The following is a 19571-nucleotide window of genomic DNA, read 5'->3' as shown; positions in this document are numbered from 1 at the left end:
TTCAGTTCAAGACGAGCCTGGTCAACATGGTGAAACCCTGTCTCTAAAAATATATATATATATACACACACACACAAATTTCAAACATCAAGAATAAAATTGAAAAATATATGAAAAATACAGAGCTCAACACAATGGGACAAACACAGAACAAGTAAGATGCTAGAACTGAATCCAAATTATTACTAATTATATGTAAGGCACTAAATGCACAACATTAAAGGATCGTTAATTGGTATGTTTCTTTTCTATTTTTTTTTCCGAGACAGTCTTTTTTTTTTTTGAGACGGAGTTTCGCTCTTGTTACCCAGACTGGAGTGCAATGGCGCGATCCCGGCTCACCGCAACCTCCGCCTCCTGGGTTCAGGCAATTCTCCTGCCTCAGCCTCCTGAGTAGCTGGGATTACAGGCACGTGCCACCACGCCCAGCTAATTTTTTTTGTAGTTTTAGTAGAGACGGGGTTTCACCATGTTGACCAGAATGGTCTTGATCTCTTGACCTCGTGATCCACCCGCCTCGGCCTCCCAAAGTGCTGGGATTACAGGCGTGAGCCACCGCGCCCGGCCACGAGACAGTCTTATTCTGTCACCCAGGCTGGAGTGCAGTGGTGTGATCTTGGCTCACTGCAAACTGAATCTCCCAGGTTCATTCGATTCTTCTGCCTCACCCTCCCAAGTAGATGGGACTACATGGGCGCACTACCATCCCTGGCTAATTTTTGTATTTTTAGTAGAGACGGGGTTTCACCATATTGGCCAGGCTGGTCTGGAACTCCTGACCTCATGATCCAACAGCCTTGGCCTCCCTAAATGCTGGGATTATAGGTGTGAGCCACTGTGCCCAGCCATAACTTTTTTTTAAAAAGATCTCCTTGTGTTGCTCAGGCTGGTCTCAAAGTCCTGGGTGCAAGCAACCCTACCACCTTGGCCTCCCAAAGTGTTCAGATTATAGGCATGAGCCACTACTTTTAGCATAGCCTTGTGATCCACCTGCCCTGACCTCCCAAAGTGCTGGGATTACAGGTATGAGCCACCATACCTGGCCGATGATTTATTTATTTATTTTTTTGAGATGGAGTTTTGCACTGTTGCCAGGCTGGAGTGCAATGGTACAATCTTGGCTCACTGCACCTCCACCTCCTGGGTTCAAGCAACTCTCCTGTCTCAGCCTCCTGAGTAGCTGAGATTACAGGAACATGCCCTCATGCCCAGCTAATTTTTGTATTTTTAGCAGAGACAGGGTTTCACCATGTTGGCCAGGATGGTCTTGATCTCTTGACCTGATGATCTGCCTGCCTTGGCCTCCCAAAATGCTGGAATTACAGGCATGAGCTGGCATATCCAGCCACAACCGATGACTCTTATAGCATATAGATTAAGAATTTAGAATAAATAGGAACATACACCAGGGACAGTATATGACAGTCATAATCTATATGTAAGTATCGTTCAGGGACAATAAAGCTTAACAAAGAATACAAGGTTGACTAACATTAGAAAAGCAATAAATATAAAGAGTACATTTATTTATTTTTTGATGGAGTCTTGCTCTATTGCCCAGGCTGGAGTGCAATGGTGCAATCTCCACTCAATGCAACCTCCAATGCCCTGGTTCAAGTGGTTCTCCTGCTACAGCCTCCTAAGTATCTGGGATTACAGGTGCATGCCACCACACCCAGGTAATTTTTGTATTTTTAGTAGAGATGGGGTTTCACCATGTTGGCCAGGCTGGTCTCAAACTCCTGACCTCAAGTGATCCACCCATCCCCGCCTCCCAAAGGGCCGGGATTACGGGCATGAGCCAACATTTCCAGCTGGAAGAGTCCATCAAAGCATTCACTCACTAAAGTTTTTTTTTTTTTTTTTTTTTTTTAAGGTGCGGTCTTGCTTTGTTGCCTAAGCTGGTCTAGAACTCCTGGGCTCAGGCAGTCCTTCCAAGTAGCTAGGACTACAGGCATGCATCACCACAGTTTCATTGAAGTATTTATTAGGTACCATCATAGGCTCGGTGCAGTTCTAGGTACTTGAGTTTTATCAATAAATAAACATGATAATCAGAGGCTGTGCCGGAAGCATTTAATAAATTCAAGAGGAATTCAGCCTTACAAATTATGAAATATTGGGAAATCATTCATCATTTAAAAACTGGACATAAAGCAAAAACCTTTTCTGTAAGAGATAGCCTCTTCAAAAAATAAAAAAAGAAATAAAAACCTACAGCCAAGCCCATAAAATGGAGCTCATGCCTCACCAGAACTGCAAAGACAAGTATGCTATTACTACTTTTAGTTGGTGGTGTGCTGGAGGTTGAAATCAGTCCAGTAAAGCAAAAATGTGTATACATATATTCTTGCAATATAAAGCAATATATATATATATATAACCTAATGATTGAAAGGGAAAAATAAGATTCATGATTTATAGATTATCTGACTGTGTATGTGGAAAGGGAAAAGAATCATACTAAGTACTTTGGACTGAACGATGACCTCCAAAATTTTTATGTTGAAGCTCCAAACCCCAATGTCACTGTATGTGAAAATAGGATCTTTAGGAAGTATCATTAAATGATGTAGAGAAATGGCAGTGTTTGTGGGGAGGGGGGGGAGGAAGGGAGGGAGGGTGGGAAAGAGGGAAAGAAAGAGAGAGAGAGAGAGACCGACCAACAGATCGATTTCTTGGTCTCCATCATGTGAAGACATGAAGAAGTAGGTATTTACATGCCAGAGAGAGAGCTCTCACAAGAAACTGACCATGTTAGCACTTTGATCTCAGACTTCCAACATCCAGAAATGTGAGAATATAAATTTTGGTGTTTTTTTTTTTTGAGACAGAGTTTCGCTCTTGTTACCCAGGCTGGAGTGCAATGGCGCGATCTCGGCTCACCGCAACCTCCGCCTCCTGGGCTCAGGCAATTCTCCTGCCTCAGCCTCCTGAGTAGCTGGGATTACAGGCACGCACCACCATGCCCAGCTAATTTTTTGTAGTTTTTTAGTAGAGACGGGGTTTCACCGTGTTGACCAGGATGGTCTCGATCTCTTGACCTCGTGATCCACCTGCCTCGGCCTCCCAAAGTGCTGGGATTACAGGCGTGAGCCACCACGCCCGGCCCAAATTTTGGTGTTTTTAACCTCATTTAAAGTTAAATGAATTTGTAAGCCATTTAGTTCGTGCACAGAGATCATGAGTGGGATTCACAGACTATATTAGGCATCTTAACAGAAGTAAGTAGACTGGACTATACTAGAGGAGACATTGCCACTTAGACTGTGCCACCTAAAATGGACAGAGAAGGCAGAAAAGAACAGGCAAGGCTGTCACACTTCTTAGATTTTATAAGACGACACAGTAATAATCAGCTGTGAAAGTGCACTGGCAGTTAAAGATGGTTTAATTTCTGGCATGCTCTGCAGGATCCATAGAACAAAAGAGACCCTTGGAAGAACATCTTTCAACAGTTCACCTCTGGGCCTATATATCCTTGGCTTCCAGTAAATTTTGACATGAATGTGCTACACTGGCAGCCACTAACCAACAGGGGATAAAACGAACCTGCATGATTTATCTCATTCAGAACTTGTTAATACCATGATCCTAGGAATCTAATCACCAAGGTGAGGGAGCCTGCAGTACTGACCTTACCATCCATGACCCTTCTTCACAGATGCCCAGACTCAGGCAACCATGAAGAAGTTATATTTAGAAACATGAAGAAGTTGTATTACTCTGTAATTTCAGACCCTCGGGATGGCATCAAAGGCCAATCCATGAGCTATTACAAACCTTTGCAAGGCATTTAGGACAAATCTGATGATCTTTGGTGTCACTGCCAATAATTAAAAATGACAACTGATGGGCTAAATGGTAACATTCATACCCTTACATTCATAGGGTTTCTGCCCAGTGTGAATTCTTTCATGGGTACTTAGGCGTGAGGAAACAGCAAATGCTTTCCCACATTCCTTACATACAAAAGGTCTCTCTCCAGTATGACTTCGCAGGTGTACTTTAAGGGCTGAGGAAAACATAAATGCTTTCCCACATACCTTGCATACAAATGGCTTTTCTCCAGTATGAGTTCTCAAATGTTTACTACGATGCGAAGAAGTAATGAAGGTTTTTCCACATTCAATGCATTCATAAGGCTTCTCTCCTGTGTGAATTCTTTTATGTTGAGTAAGGGTTGCAGATCTATTGAAGGCTTTCCCACATTCCTTACACTGATAGGGTTTCTCTCCATTGTGATTTCGAATGTGTATAGCAAGACCTGTGTACTGAGTGAAGGCTTGCCCACATTCCTTACATTCATAGGGTTTTATTCCAGTGTGCGTTCTTACATGTTGAGTAAGGTGAGTTGATCTAGTGAATGTTTTCCCACATTCTGTACATTTGTGTGGTTTTATTCCAGTGTGAATTTGAATGTGCTCATTAAGAGATGAGGAATTTCTGAAGGGTTGTCCATATTCTTTACATTCAAATAACTTCTCTCCTTTATGAGTTTTCACATGTGCAGAAAGTTGAGAAAAATTAGTGAAGGATTTCCCACATTTCTCAGTCTCTTTGGATTTCTTTCCAGTATGAACTGTTACACAGTGCTTTAGATGTGAGGAAGCTGTGATGGCTCCCCCACATTCCTGAAATTCACAGAGCTTCACTCCAGTGTGGATTCCCATGTGATTATCAAGGCTTGCAAAATACTTAAAGCCTTTTCCACATTCCTTACATTTGTAGGGTTTTCTTGCATTGAGAATTTGAAGATGTACAGCAAGGCCTGGAGTTAGGGAGAAGACTTTTCCACATGGATTAAATTTGGAAAGTTCCTGTCCAATAGAGGGTTCCTTGTACATGGTGAGGACATCTTTTCCATAACAATTAAACTCAGAAGTGTTCTCTCCATTCTGAGCTCTCATGTGTGTCTTAAGGCAAAACTGTTCACTGAAGACCTCTCCACAATTCTTACAGAGTTTCCATCCACTGTAGCTTGTCTGCTGATGAACAGATAAAGGATTTAAAACATTTTCAGACATATTAAGAGATGTCACCCACCTAAAGACAGAAACATTATTTTGATGACAATTATTATTTTACTTTTTACTTTTTTTTTGACAGAGAGTCTTGTTCCACTCCCAGTCTTGAGTGTTAGTGGCACAATCTTAGCCACCTGCAACCTCCACCTCCCAGGCTCAAGTTAATCTCCTTCCTCAATCTACCCAGTAGCTGGCGTAGCTGGGAATACAGGTGCATGCTAATGCACCTGGCTAAGTTTTCTATTTTTTTTGTAGAGACAGGGTTTTGCCACGTTGCCCAGGCTGGTCTCAAACTCCTGAGGTGATCTGCTTGCCTTGGCCTCCCAAAGTGGTAAGATTACACCATGTCCAGTATGTTTTACTTTTTTCAGAATCGGAGTTTCGCTCCATTGCCTGGGGTATAGTGCATTGGTGTGATCATGGCTCACTGTAACCTCAAACTCCTGGTTGGGTTCAAGTGATCATCCTGCCTTAGCTTCCTGTGTATATAAAACTTTCAGCATGCACCATCATGCCTGGCCAAACTTTCTATTTATTTATGAGACGGAGTCTTGCTCTGTCTGGAGTACAGTGGTGCAATCTTGGCTCACTGCAATCTCCACTTCCTCAGTTCAAGCGATTCTCGTGCCTCAGACTCCCGAGTAGCTGGGATTATAGGCATGTGCCACCACACCCAGATAATTTTTGAAATTTTAGTAGAGATGGGGCTTCACCATGTTGGCTAGGCTAGTCTTGAACTCCTGACCTTGTGATCCACCCGCCTTGGCCTCCGTAATTGCTGGGATTACAGGCATGAGCCACTGCGCCCAGCCTCAATTTATTTTTATAGAGACAGGGTCTTGCTAGGTAGCCTAGGCTGGTCTCAATCTCTTCAAGCTGCCTCAGCATCCCAAAGTGCTGGGATTACAGCCATGAGCTACCATGGCAGCCTAGTTTCATAACTACAATTTTTACATTTTTTCTTTCATGGTTTCATTTCCTGAACTCTTGATTTCTTTCAGATTGAATAATGGGACCTTTTGCCAGAATTCTATGCCACTGGCTCTAATTGTTCCAAAAAAAAAAAAAAAGAAAAAAACTGTATATTTTAATTGTGGGGGGGGGGTGGTTTGAGACAAGATCTCACTCTGTCATCCAGGCTGGGTACAATGGCACAATCACAGCTCACTGCAGCATTAATCTCCCAGGCTCAAGCCATCATCCTGCCTCGGTCCCTCGAGGAGCTTGGACTAAAGTTGTATGCCAACATGCCTGGCTCATTTTTAATTTTTTGCAGAGACAGTGTCTCCCTGTTGCCCAGGCTGGTCTTGAACTCCCAGATTCAAGCGATTATCCTGCCTCAGCTTCTCAAAGTGCTGGGATTACAGGCATCAGCCGTTGCACCCAGCCAAATTGTGTAGATTTTCATGAAACTGTTTAAATCCTCAATGACTAGTTACATATGTGGGAATGTGTACTTCTGGGTATTTTGAAGTGACAAGTTATACAGGTTTGGAACATCAGAAAATTTATCACATTCAGACTATCTCTCCAGAGACCCTGTTCCCTCAAGAGTACAGGCTACTTCTCTAATTCTCTGAAGTATTTCTCATTTGTGCTGTTTTTTTTTTCGTTGCAAACTCCACTTCCCAGGTTTAAGCAATTCTGCCTCAGGCTCTCAAGTAACTGGGATTACAAGTGCCCGTCACCACGTCTGGCTAATTTTGTATTTTTAGTAGAGCTAGAGTTTCACCACGTTGGCCAGCCTGGTCTCGAAGTGCTAACCTCAAGTGATCCACCCACCTCGGCCTCCCAGAGTGCTAGGATTACAGACTCAGTTTCTTTTTTTTTTTGAAGTGGAGTCTTACTCTGTCACCCAGGCTGGAATACAGTGGTGCAATCTTGGCTCACTGCAACCTTCGCCTCTGGGTCGGGCAATTCTCCTGCCTCAGCCTCTCAAGTAACTGTGATGACACGTACCCACCACCATACCTGGCTAATTTTGTATTTTTAGTAGAGACAGTTTCACCATGTTGGCCAGGCTGGTCTCAAACTCTTGACCTCAAATGAGCCACCCACCTTGGCATCCCAAAGTGTTGGTACTATAGGCATGAACCACCATATCCAGCCTCTTTTTAAAATCAGAGATGGGATCTTGCTATATTGCCCAGGCTGGTCTCAAACTCCTGGGCTCAAATGATCCATCTCAGCCTTCCAAGTACCTGGGATTACAGATGTAAGCCACAGCTCTGACTGTGCTAATTTTCTAGAATGGAATTCTCAATTTTTTCTGAGAGAGGAAACTAAGAAACATCCCTCATCAATCTTACCATTTGTATCGCACTGAAGATTTCATTCTTCAAAAAACTCTGGTGAAGTGATAACCCTTGGGTTCTAGGTTGTATTTCCCATTCTGAAGTTAAGCAGAAAAAGTAATGTGAGGGTTTAGAGAAGAAATGTTATACTAAAGTGGTTTAAAATAATGAGTCATTAGTACTTGTTTTCAAATTAAATACAGTAACAAAATAAAACCCAGATAACCTTGAGGATTTGGTATTACAGTAAGACTCTGGCTATAAGGATGTAGGGTTTATTACACAACTGATATGTTTAGGTAGTTTAATACACACTGCTTCTGTGAAAATATGGTGAACAGGAAGAGATTATCAGGAAAGGAAAGCAGGAAGATCTGGATAAAGAGCATATATCAAAATGATAAACTTAACAAAAAACCAGAACAGGTAGTTTTGTTAGATCATAGGAATTTGTGACTAGATGGAAAATAAGTCAGAGATATCTGACATTCTGATAAAAATAGCTTAAATCTTCTGAGGCCAAGTGCATCTTTAAAAATCTTTTATTTTTTTTTTAGGACAAAGTCTTACCCTGTCGCCCAGGGTGAAGCGCAGTGGCGCAATCTCAGCTCACTGCAACCTCTGCCTCCAGGATTCAAGCAATTCTACTGCCTCAGCCTTCCAAGTAACTTTGACTACAGGTGTGTGCCATCATGTCTGGCTAATTTTTTGCATTTTTAGTAGAGATTGGGTTTCACCGTGTTACCCAGGATGGTCTCAATCTCCTGAACTTGTGATCCCACCTGCTTCGGCCTCCGAAAGTGTTGGGATTACAAGTGTGAGCCACTGTACCCAGTCAAATCTTGCTTCAGGTGATCCACCCACCCCAGCCTCCCAAAGTGCTGGGATTACAGGCGTAAGCCACTGCGCCCGGCCTAAAAATCTCTTTTCTAGTTGCAAAAACATACGGAACTTCTCATCAGAGTTCTGTTTTATAAATACTCACGCTGAAGAACTCCACTCTCCATTGTCTTCAACTCTTCTTGTTTTAACCAAGAGGTCGGGTTGGGTATGAACAGCTGACAACCTGTGCAGGTGGAAAGACATTAAATGAAGTGGCCCATGCAAGAAATGACAAACCTTCCTATGATTTAGGAGATTTATTTCTACTTTTTTTTTTTTTTTTGAGATAGAGTCTCTTACTTGTCTCCCGGACTGGAGTGCAGTGATGCAATCTTGACTCACTGCAACCTCAGCCTCCTGGGTTTAACCGATTCTCCTGCCTCAGCCTCCTGAGTAGCTGGGATTACAGGTACCTGCCACCACGGCTAGTTAATTTTTTTTGTACTTTTAGTAGAGATGGGGTTTCACCATGTTGGCCAGGCTGGTCTCCTAACCTCAGGTGATCCGCCCACCTCAGCCTCACAAAGTGCTGGGATTACAGGGATGAGGCACAGCACTCGGCCAGAAGATATATTTCTAATAAAAGCAATGTAATTAAAACAAAAGAGCTAAACAAGCAAAGACCCCCATTTCTGTGCCCCCCAAAATTGGTTATCTCTGACCAATTAAACCCAAATTCAGGCTGACATACACATTTACAAAGCACTAAAACTTTTATTTCTTTTTCAGTGTGTGTTTATTTTTGAGACACATTCTCATTCTGTCACCAGGATGGAGTGCAGTGTTGCCATCTTGAGTCACTGCAACCTCCACCTCCCAGTTTCAAGCGATTATCCTGCCTCAGTCTCCCAAGTAGCTGGGGCTATAGGCACGCCCCACAATGCCCAGCTAATTTTTGTATTTTTACTAGTGACAAAGTTTCACCATGCTGACTAGCCTGGTCTTGAACTCCTGACATCAGTGTTCCACCCACCTGGGCCTCCAAAAGTGCTGGGATAAGAGTGAGCCACCACACTTGGCCAAACTTTTACATGTAAGTAGGCTAGGCATGGTGGCTCATGCCTGTAATCCCAGCACTTTGGGAGGCTGAGGCAGCTGGATCACAAGGTCAGGAGTTCAAGACTCAGCCTGGCCAAGATGGTGAAACCCTGTGTCTACTAAAAATAAAAAAAATAAAAAAACTTAGTGGGGTGTGGTGGCAGGTGCCTGTAATCCCAGTTACTTGGAAGGCTGAGGTTGCAGTGAACCAAGATCACAACATTGTACTCCAGCCTGGGTGATGGAGGGAGACTCTGTCTCAAAAAAAAAAAAAAAAAAAAAAAAGGCCGGGCGCGGTGGCTCACGCCTGTAATCCCAGCACTTTGGGAGGCCGAGGCGGGTGGATCTCGAGGTCAAGAGATCGAGACCATCCTGGTCAACATGGTGAAACCCCGTCTCTACTAAAAATACAAAAAATCAGCTGGGCATGGTGGCACGTGCCTGTAATCCCAGCTACTCAGGAGGCTGAGGCAGAAGAATTGCCTGAACCCAGGATGCGGAGGTTGCGGTGAGCCGAGATTGCACCATTGCACTCCAGCCTGGGTAACAAGAGTGAAACTCCGTCTCAAAAAAAAAAAAAAAAAAAATACAGGAAAAAGATGCTTGTTCTCATGGGTAAACAACTCTGCCACTGAATCTCAAACATGACAGTATATTAGATTCATCTTTAGGGATTCTAAAAACACAGATGACTGGGCCCAAACCCTGAAGTTTCCAATTTAGTAGTAAAAGATACGGGAATGAAGATGCACATTTCTGGCTGGGCATGGTGGCTCACGCCTATAATCCCAGCACTTTGGGAGGCTGAGACAGGCGGATCATGAGGTCAAGAGATCGAGACCATCCTGGTCAACATGGTGAAACCCCATCTCTACTAAAAAATACAAAAATTAGCTGGGCATGGTGGCGCACACCTGTAGTCCCAGCTACTTGGGAAGCTGAGGCAGGAGAACTGCTTGAACCTGGGAGGCAGAGGTTGCAGTGAGCCGAGATCACGCCATTGCACTCCAGCCTGGTGCCTGGCGCCGGGTGACATAACAAAACTCTGTCTCCAAAAAAAAAAAAAAAAAAAAAAAGATGTACTTGTTTTAACATTACACCAGACAAAATTTGTCATAATAAGCCATGCCAACCAACATACCATCTATACCCCAAAAATAATGTTAAAAAACTGGAAACAAGTATCTCAAATGAGTCATAATAACTCTTAGCAGACTAAAGGACAAGCACGTTGATCCTATTGTGCTACTAATGTCTTTTTCTCAGCCCTGACTTTGGATTTTACTCAACGCCAAATTCTTCTACTACTTCTATAATACAGATCTCTTTTCCCTCTCTTCAGCTTTGGAATTAATGGTCAGCTTGGACCTTGGCATCCCTTATAGATTATCTCAGGGTAACTGGGCATTTTTTTATTTTTTGAAATTTTTCACAGGGAAGTTGTATGGCCACTGTTTTCCAGAAATAAATAGTTTTATCTACCTCATTACAATATACTGGCTGGTAGTTTTTATTTTGACTTTTAAATCATCTTATCTAATCCTCTGAGCAGCATTCTTTTTTTTTTTTTTTTTTTTAAATTTATTTTACTTTTGGTGCATACTATATCTGGCATTTCTCCCCATGTTTTCCCTCCCCAGGCCCCAAAGATGTACATTTCTAACAGCATGAAGCAGATGCAGTTGATGATGTTTCAGGAATTACCACAGTAAACTAAAACATATTACAGTAGAGGCTGTTATTTGGGACAGCCTCTGTTATTCCCCACTGTATTCAGAATTGACAAGCAAGGATGTAACATACTTTTGTTCTATAACAGGCTATAAGAGATGATGCTAGTCTTTTTTTTTTTTTTTTTTTTGAGACGGAGTCTCATTCTGTCATCCCAGGCTGGAGTACAGTGGCATGATCTCAGTTCACCTCAACCTCTGCCTTTGGGTTCAAGGGATTCTCCTGCGTCAGCCTCCCAAGTAGCTGGGACTACAGGCATGTGCCACCATGACCAGCTGATTTTTTTTTTTTTTTTTTTTTTGAGACAGAGTTTCGCTCTTGTTACCCAGGCTGGAGTGCAATGGCGCGATCTCGGCTCACCGCAACCTCCGCCTCCCGGGTTCAGGCAATTCTCCTGCCTCAGCCTCCTGAGTAGCTGGGATTACAGGCACGCGCCACCATGCCCAGCTAATTTTTTGTATTTTTAGTAGAGACGGGGTTTCACCATGTTGACCAGGATGGTCTCGATCTCTTGACCTCGTGATCCACCCGCCTCGGCCTCCCACAGTGCTGGGATTACAGGCTTGAGCCACCGCGCCCGGCCTTGATTTTTGTATTTTTAGGAGAGACGGAGTTTCACTATATTGGCCAGGCTGGTCTTGAACTCCTGACCTCGTTATCTGCCCTCCTTGGCCTCCCAAAGTGCCGGGATTACAGGCGTGAGCCACTGTGCCAGTCTGCTAGTCTTTATTTATTTTTTTGAGACAAAGTCTCCCTCTGTCGTCTCAGCTGGAGTTCCTTGGCGCAATCTCGGCTCACTGCAACCTCCACCTCCTGGGTTCAAGCAGTTCTTCTGTCCCAAGCTAATAGCTGGGTTTACAGGCACCCACCACCATGTCTGCCTAGTTTTTCGTATTTTTAGTAGAGAAAGGGTTTCAATATTTTGGCCAGGCTGGTCTCAAACTCCTGACCTCAGGTGATTTGCCCATCTTGGCCTTCCAAAGTGCTGGGATTACAGGCATGAGCAACTGCACCCGGCCTAGTCTTTATTTATTTATTTTTTTAATCTTTTTTTTTAGAAACGAGGTCTCACAATGTGACCCATGCTAGTCTCAAACTCCCAGGCTGAGGCGATTCTCCCACCTCAGCCTCCCAAGTATCTGGGACTAAAGGTGCAGGCCACCATGCCCAGCAAAATGATGTGACTCTTACCCACAGAGGCCAGGTTCTTGTAGTTCTCCAGCATCACATCTCTGTAGAGGTATTTCTGAGTTGTGTCCAGTAAAGCCCACTCCTCTGGGGTGAACTCCACAGCAACATCATCAAAGGTCACTGAATCCTAAGTCATCATACATATGCTGGTTTGAGCTAATGAACACTTCCACCAATGTTCACTGGAGAATGAGGAAGGGAACCTTATACTCAACTTATACGTGGTTCTGAGATCTCCCAACATCTACTCCAGGGTTTAATGTCTCAGGAGCTGTTGTGTCTAAACACTCAAAGGTGACCTCCTACAGGTATATGCCTTGAACAGCACTTTTTAAAATTTTTAAAAATATATTTTCCTGATTTATTTTTAAACATTTTTATTTTAAACTTTTTAAAGTTTTTGAAGTTTTAATTACAATACTTCCTTAACATAAATTTTTTTTTTCTTTCTTCTTCTTCTTTTTTTTTTTTTAAAAAGATGGGGTTTCACCATGATGGCCAGGCTGGTCTTTAACTCCTGACCTCAGGTGATCCACCCACCTTGGCCTCCCAAAGTGCTAGGATTACAGGCATGAGCCACCGCGCCCAGCCAACATAAATTTTTATCTATCATCTATTCATCTATCTATCTATCCCCATCTAATCTGTTCATTAATTTATATATAAAGACAGGTCCCACTGTGTTACCCAGAAACAATTGCTGGTGACTGCAGCTTCAATCTCCTGGACTGAAGTGCTCCTCTGACCTCTGCCTCCTGAGTAGCTGGAATTACAGGCATTAGCCACTGCCCACAGCTTACACTTTATCTTAGCACAACCACAACCAGGCTAGAAGCTCTTCCTGTCCCATCTGTCTCTATGCAGCACACTCCTGAGCACACTGCAGATATCTGATAAATACTGATGCGTGAATAAATTATTTGATAAAAAGGACACTTTCATCTGCCTTATCATCTGTCACACCACCCAGCAATCAAAGAAAGATGCACTTGGCACAATGAAGGTCAAGCTTAATTAGTTATTACTGAGATCACGGGATGATTTTCAAATTAACATTTTATCTATAGGAGATTTCATTCCCTGGGTAAATTCATCTGGGGACTCGTCCTTCAGTAAAGCTTCATTTGCTCTAAGAGAACTCTAGAAATGAGTCTGTCTAGAAGGAAATGTGTCCACCTACTGGATGAAGGTATGACATTTTGTACAACAGTACATTTTCACTTTACCTGATAACCATTTGCCAGGTAGTCCACCACCGTCCTTTCTACCTTTGTCTTTTCTTCAAAAGGGCAGATTGGTTTCCTGGGAAAAAACCCTAGTGGAAAAGTAAGAAGGCATGAGAAGCCAGAGCTACCTGTACTTCCCACATTCACACGCCTAGAAGTCACTCTATCCCAGTTTGAAATTCCCATATACTCCTGCACACTTGAGAAAACTGCAGACAGACAACACTCCCATGAAATGCCATAGTAGTCCTTGTCACCTAGACTCAGAAAAGCAGATGTGGGCCGAGCTGCCTGTTGGGTAAAGGGTAACAGTTTCATTTTACAAGAAAATTACACCCTGAAAAATGTGACTATCTGACCATACTAGTAAAATTCATGAAGCTTATGTAGCATTTCCTAAGGCACACAAACCAGGGCTGAATTCTAAAACACCATTCTGGCTAGGCACAGTGGCTCATGCCTGTAATCCCAACACTTTGGGAAACCAAGGCAGGCAAATCACTTGAGGTCAGGAATTTGAGACCAGCCTAGCCAACATAGTGAAATCCCGTCTCTATATATAGAGAAAAAAAAAATTACAGGAGGCCGAGGCAAAGAATTGCTTGAACCCGTGAAGTAGAGGTTGCAGTGAGCTGAGATCATGCCACTGCACTCCAGCCTGGGTGACACAGCAAGATTTCATCTCAAAAAATAAATAAGTTAATTAATTAATTTTAAAAACCAGCATTGTGTCTCACTTCAATTCCTCTAGAAGAACCAGTGGTGGCTGAGCACGGTAGTTCACGCCTGTAATCCCAGCACTTTGGGAGGCTGAGGTGGGCGGATCACCTGAGGTCAGGAGTTCGAGACCAGACTGACCAATATGGAGAAACCCAATGTCTACTAAAAATACAAAATTGGCCAGGCATGGTGGTGCATGCCAGTAATCTCAGCTACTTGGGAGGCTGAGGCAGGAGAACTGCTTGAACCCCAGAGGCAGAGGTTGTGGTGAGCTGAGATCCCGCCATTCCACTCCAGAGTGGGCAACGAGTCCAAAACTCTGTCTCAAAAAAACAAAACAAAATGAAACAAAAAAAGAGAACCAGCGGCATGCCTGCTCAGTCCCAGCTCACTGCACTCTTATGTTGTGGCAGGTAACCTAATGCAGAATCTCTGAAAAAGAGCATCAACAAGGACTTACCACAGGACAAATCAATGGCTGCCATCCTTTGAAGTTAATTGTGAGATGTGCCTCAATGCTCTCTCTTCCTTCATGCCAAGTTTGCCTCAGGGAAGCTTATGAACCTAGGTGGAGAGAGGCAATCTCCACTCCTCTTTGTACACGGTTGTTTGTGGTCCTGTTCATATCAATCATCAAACAGCAAATATCAAACATCAGTCATCGAACATTATGCATCAGCTTTCTCTCTGCAGGTGACAGATGTGAAAGCCACCAAAATATCCACTCAATATCGTCACTCAGTAACGACAGTATTAATAATGGCGACTGACATTTACTAAGGACTAGTATGTCAGAAGTAGCTCTAGTAGCTTTATACATACATGGTCACATAATTATCATAACCATCTTTCCCAATAGCTATCAATAACTCTGTCTATCTATGTATCAATCTATCTATTGAGACAGGGTCTTACTCTGTTGCCCAGGTTGAAGTGCAGTGGCACAATCATAGCTCTCTATAGCCTAAGCAGGAGAATTGCTTGATCCCAGGAGGCATCAAGCTGAGATCACATTACTGGACTCCAACCTGGGCAACAGAGTGAGCCTCCATCTGAGAAAAAAAGAAAATATAGAGAATTAACAAAGTGGCCCCGAGCTGAAACCATATTCTGAGGACCCAAAAGACCACTGTGGGCCACTATCAAAGTGAAGACTTAGGTAGTTCAGTGATAGTGTCTTAACACATTTGTACTTATCGAGGGCCCACTTGAACTATGGACCTATTCCATCATTATTTCCCCAGTTCCTGAATATATAATCGGAAGACAGCAATTTCTGGGAACTAGCAGCATGCCTAAAATTGGCTCTCTGATCAGTAAGGTGAGGACCATTATGGTAGAAAAAGCAAACTGGAGGCACTGGGAATTACTCATCTGCTAATATAATAAACTAGAAGTAATATATCCTGGGGAACTACAAAGAATAACGCCACCATAAGGGCCAGGGGTTACGATACTTACTACTTCCTCATTCTCATTAAACATACTACTCTGCCCTGTGCAGAAGTCACATTAATCTTGGAGAATGACTGGACTACCATAAACTTAATCACATGGTCACCCAAATTGTAGCTGTTCTTTTTTTTTTTTTTTTCCCTGAGGCGGAGTGTCACTCTGTTGCTCAATCTGGAGTGCAGTGGTATGAACTTGGCTGACTGGTCTCCGCCTCCCGGGTTCAAGAGATTCTCCTGCCTCAGCCTCCTGAGTAGCTGGGACTACAAGCGAGTGCTACCACACCTGGCTAAGTTTTGTATTTTTAGTAGAGACAGGGTTTCACCATGTTGGCCAGGCTGGTCTTCACCTCCTCCTGATCTCAAGTGATCTGCCCGCCTTAGCCTCCTAAAGTGCTGGGATTACAGGTATGAGCCACTGTGCCTGGCAATTTAGTAATTTTTTTAAACAATTTATTCTGTAGAAATTAAACGATAGTGAACAGAAGCGGTATTATTAGGAAAGAAAAGTAGGAACGATCTGGATGAAAAGCACACATTGAAATCATAAAAAGAAAAAAGAGCAGATTGTTTGCAAAATCATATGAAAGTCTGGGTTAGATGAAAAAGAGAGGAATATGGAAAGTTGAAGATTCCCTAAAACTTCCAAGTCCAAAGGCCCCATGTTCTGTGACAAAGTACATCTTTTAAATGTCTTCATTATATTCCAAACACACTGAACTTCTCATTGACCAGGAATGTTCTTCACACTCACCTTGGAGAACTCCTATTGGCAATGTGCTCAACTTTTCCTCCTCCTCCTCCAGTCAAGACACAGACTGAGTTTGAACAGGTCCTGTGCAGATGGAAAGACACATCAATGGAAGAGGCTTATACAAGAGATGACAAATCTATCCAAGAAAAACTAACTGTATTCCTAAAGAGAGCAGTGAAGCTATTTTAAAAGAGCTCAAATTTTAGGCCGGGCGCGGTGGCTCAAGCCTGTAATCCCAGCACTTTGGGAGGCCGAGGCGGGTGGATCACAAGGTCAAGAGATCGAGACCATCCTGGTCAACATGGTGAAACCCCGTCTCTACTAAAAATACAAAAATTAGCTGGGCATGGTGGCGCGTGCCTATAATCCCAGCTACTCAGGAGGCTGAGGCAGGAGAATTGCCTGAACCCAGGAGGTGGAGGTTGCAGTGAGCCGAGATCGCGCCATTGCACTCCAGCCTGGGTAACAAGAGTGAAACTCCGTCTCAAAAAAAAAGAAAAAAAAAAAACATAAAAGAGCTCAAATTTCATGTATCTCATCTTTTGTGCCCTGAGGAGATCAGTTATCTCTGACCCAATATCCACCATTCAGGCTTAAATACACATTTAAAAACCAGGAAAGAGTGGATGCAGTGGCTAATGCCTGTAATCCTAGCTCTTTGGGAGGCTGAGGCTGCAAGAAGCCATGTGCACCACTGTACTCCAGCCTATATGATAGAGTGAGACCCTGTCTCCAAAAAATTAAAATAAAAACCATTAAAAACTTTCATTCAAATAGGAAATAATGCAAGTGCAAAGAGAAATCATTGTTTTGTTTGTTTTGAGACAGTCTCACTCTGTTGCCCAGGCTGGAATGCAATGGCGAGATCTTGGCTCACTGCAACCTCCACCTCCTGGGTCCAAGCGATTCTCCCACCTCAGCCTCCCCAGCAGCTGAGAGTACAGGCACCCGCCATCATGCCCGCCTAAATGTTTTTGTATTTTTGTAGACAAGGGGAGATTCACCATGTTGCCCAGGCTGGTCCTGACCTCAGGTGGTCCACCCACCTTGACCTCCCAAAGTGCTGGGATTACTGGCTTGAGCCACCATGCTAGGCAGAGATCATTGTTTTTTTCATAGTGTTGTCAAAAGTTTGAATATTGTGCCTTTTGGAGCTTTTTTCATATCATGGGTGTATTATATCTCTCTCTCTCTCCCTCTTTTTTTTTGAGATGGATTTTTGTTCTGTCATAGGCTGGAGTACAGTGGCACAATCTTAGCTCACTGAAACCTCTGCCACCGCCTGACCTGTTTCAGGTGATGCAAACATTAGCCGGGTGTGGTGGCATGTGCCTGTAGTCCCAACTTCTCAGGAGGCTGAGGCAGGAGAATCGCTTGAACTCAGAAGGCGGAGGCTGCAGTGCACAAAGATCATCCCACTGCACTCCAGCCTGGGCAACAGAGTGAGTCTGTCTCAAAAAAAAAAAAAAAAAAAAAAATAGAAAGAAAGAAAGAAAAAAACTCAGAGAGCTTCTTTAGGACAGCCCTGAAATAAAGCTACTTCTTATGTTCTCAGACCTGAAACTGTTATAATTAATGAGGCTCATATGCCAGAGCTTCCCTGGTATAATGGGAAAGAGGGAATCCTAGAGACAGGAGTGTCACTGGATTTACTATGTGTCATCTGTATAGCCCACTTCCCCGTCCTCTGTTGAGAGTGCAGAAGACACTCTCTTCACAAAGGTTATTGAGAGAGGAGTGACAGGAGTATCGTACTCCTCGAACAGCTCTGCTAGTATTCTTCATAGGACAGGTATGACTGCAATGAATACCATGGCTGAGATGAGTTCCCTGATTTCAATCGAGATGAAGAGGACCCAGAATAGCAGAAATCAAGAGAGTAGTATTTAATTACCAAAGACAAGGTGAGCAAATCAACTATCAAAGACAGTGGAAATGTACTAGTAATCAGAATGCCCTGACCTACAGAGATCTGTGAGGGTGGCTAACTAATCGTGTTGTCCGTAGAAATGAAACAGATAAGCAGTTAACGAATCCCCCTCTAAAGAGCCACAAAATATATGTTAGTCATTATGGGCCATACGGTCTCTGTTGCAACTACTCAACTCTGCTGTTGTAGCATGGAAAACATCATAGAAAACATAAACAAGTGAACACGGTTGTATTCTGATTAAACTTTACATATGAACAACATGTGGAGAGACAGACATGGCTTATGGGCCATGGTGTGCCAATCTCTGTACTTGAATACTGCTCTATCTATGTAAAGCAAGTCTAGCCTGGGGGTGGCGGCTCACTCCTGTAATCCCTGCACTTTGGGAGGTGGGCGGATCACAAGGTCAAGAGATTGAGACCATCCTGGCCAATATGGTAAAACCTCGTCTCTACTAAAAATACAAAAATTAGCTAGGTGTGACATCTGTAGTCCCAGCTACTCAGGAGGCTGAGGCAGGAGAATCACTTGAACCTGAAAGGCAGAGGCTGCAGTGAGCCGAGATTATGTCACTGCACTCCAGCCTGGGGAGAGAGCAAGACTCTGTCTCAAAAAAAAAAAAAAAAGTCTAAATTATGGTAGCCAAAAACTTGAGTTATCCCAGTGGATAATCATGACCTCTCATTCAATTACCACACCTAAATCATTCACAAATCACGAACTTAGGTGATTACTTTAATTACAGCCATTTTACAAACTGTGATATCTATACTAGGACCAATAAACATAATTCCTGTCACGTGGTATGCAGGTACTGACACAGCTAATGTCTTTTCCCCATACCAATTTAAAAATAACAAAACTCAAGGCCGGGCGCGGTGGCTCACGCCTGTAATCCCAGCACTTTGGGGGGCCAAGGAGGGTGCATTACGAGGTCAAGAGATCGAGACCATCCTGGTCAACATGGTGAAACCCCGTCTCTACTAAAACTAGAAAAAATTAGCTGGGCATGGTGGCGCGTGCCTGTAATCCCAGCTACTCAGGAGGCTGAGGCAGGAGAATTGCCTGAACCCAGGAGGCGGAGGTTGCGGTGAGCCGAGATCGCGCCATTGCACTCCAGCCTGGGTAACAAGAGTGAAACTCCGTCTCAAAAAAATAAATAAATAAAATAAAATAACAAAACTCAGTTACCTTTTACCTGGCAGGACAAACAATGAATCTTCACAGCATTGCCCCCAGGCTGGGTCAGTTCTCCAGGTCTTTGCCATAATATAGTTCCCAGAGAAAATGACATTCCATGAAACACCACATTGGTACACCATGC

General features: G+C 43.4%; 2 protein-coding genes across 7 annotated transcripts in view; both read right to left on the bottom strand.

Moving 5' to 3' along the window:
* LOC116532596 (zinc finger protein 561-like) overlaps positions 1-16387 on the bottom strand; it is a 38605-nt gene extending 22218 nt beyond the window's left edge. For both annotated transcript variants that reach the window (XM_032251878.1, XM_032251881.1), the window contains exon 1: positions 16315-16387. The gene's annotated coding sequence lies outside the window, so the exon portion shown is untranslated. The remainder of the gene's footprint in view (positions 1-16314) is intronic.
* LOC116532595 (zinc finger protein 561-like) lies at positions 3318-16423 on the bottom strand. 5 transcript variants are annotated; one of them, XM_032251871.1, is made up of 7 exons: positions 16315-16423; positions 14570-14726; positions 13390-13478; positions 12164-12290; positions 8307-8387; positions 7337-7419; positions 3318-4988 (listed from the first exon to the last, which is right to left on the bottom strand). In XM_032251871.1, exons 2-7 carry the CDS (start codon positions 14592-14594, stop codon positions 3858-3860), a joined length of 1536 nt encoding a protein of 511 aa, XP_032107762.1. In that variant the 5' UTR covers positions 14595-14726; positions 16315-16423; the 3' UTR covers positions 3318-3857. The 5 variants fall into 5 exon arrangements, with proteins under 5 accessions (XP_032107762.1, XP_032107760.1, XP_032107763.1 ...); XM_032251869.1 differs by having other exon boundaries at positions 14570-14673; positions 16315-16395; XM_032251872.1 differs by lacking the exon at positions 16315-16423 and adding an exon at positions 15025-15047 and having other exon boundaries at positions 14570-14673.
* Between the last annotated feature and the right edge of the window lie 3148 nt (positions 16424-19571).

The sequence above is a fragment of the Sapajus apella genome, unplaced genomic scaffold, assembly GCF_009761245.1.
Source record: "Sapajus apella isolate SASKATOON/1434 unplaced genomic scaffold, GSC_monkey_1.0 scaffold77, whole genome shotgun sequence".
Classification (NCBI taxonomy): domain Eukaryota; kingdom Metazoa; phylum Chordata; class Mammalia; order Primates; family Cebidae; genus Sapajus; species Sapajus apella.
This window is presented reverse-complemented; position numbering and strand designations above follow the sequence as displayed.

What these genes read in the sequence shown, in the direction of transcription:
- LOC116532595 (XM_032251871.1), bottom strand. Translation starts at nt 14,594, where the DNA reads ATGGCAGCCATTGATTTGTCCTGTG. An exon ending in AGCCATTGATTTGTCCTGTG is followed by an intron (nt 13,479 to 14,569) that starts GTAAGTCCTTGT and finishes CTTTTCCACTAG; the next exon opens with GGTTTTTTCCCAGGAAACCA. An exon ending in TCTTCAGTGCGATACAAATG is followed by an intron (nt 4,989 to 7,336) that starts GTAAGATTGATG and finishes TCTGTTCATCAG; the next exon opens with CAGACAAGCTACAGTGGATG.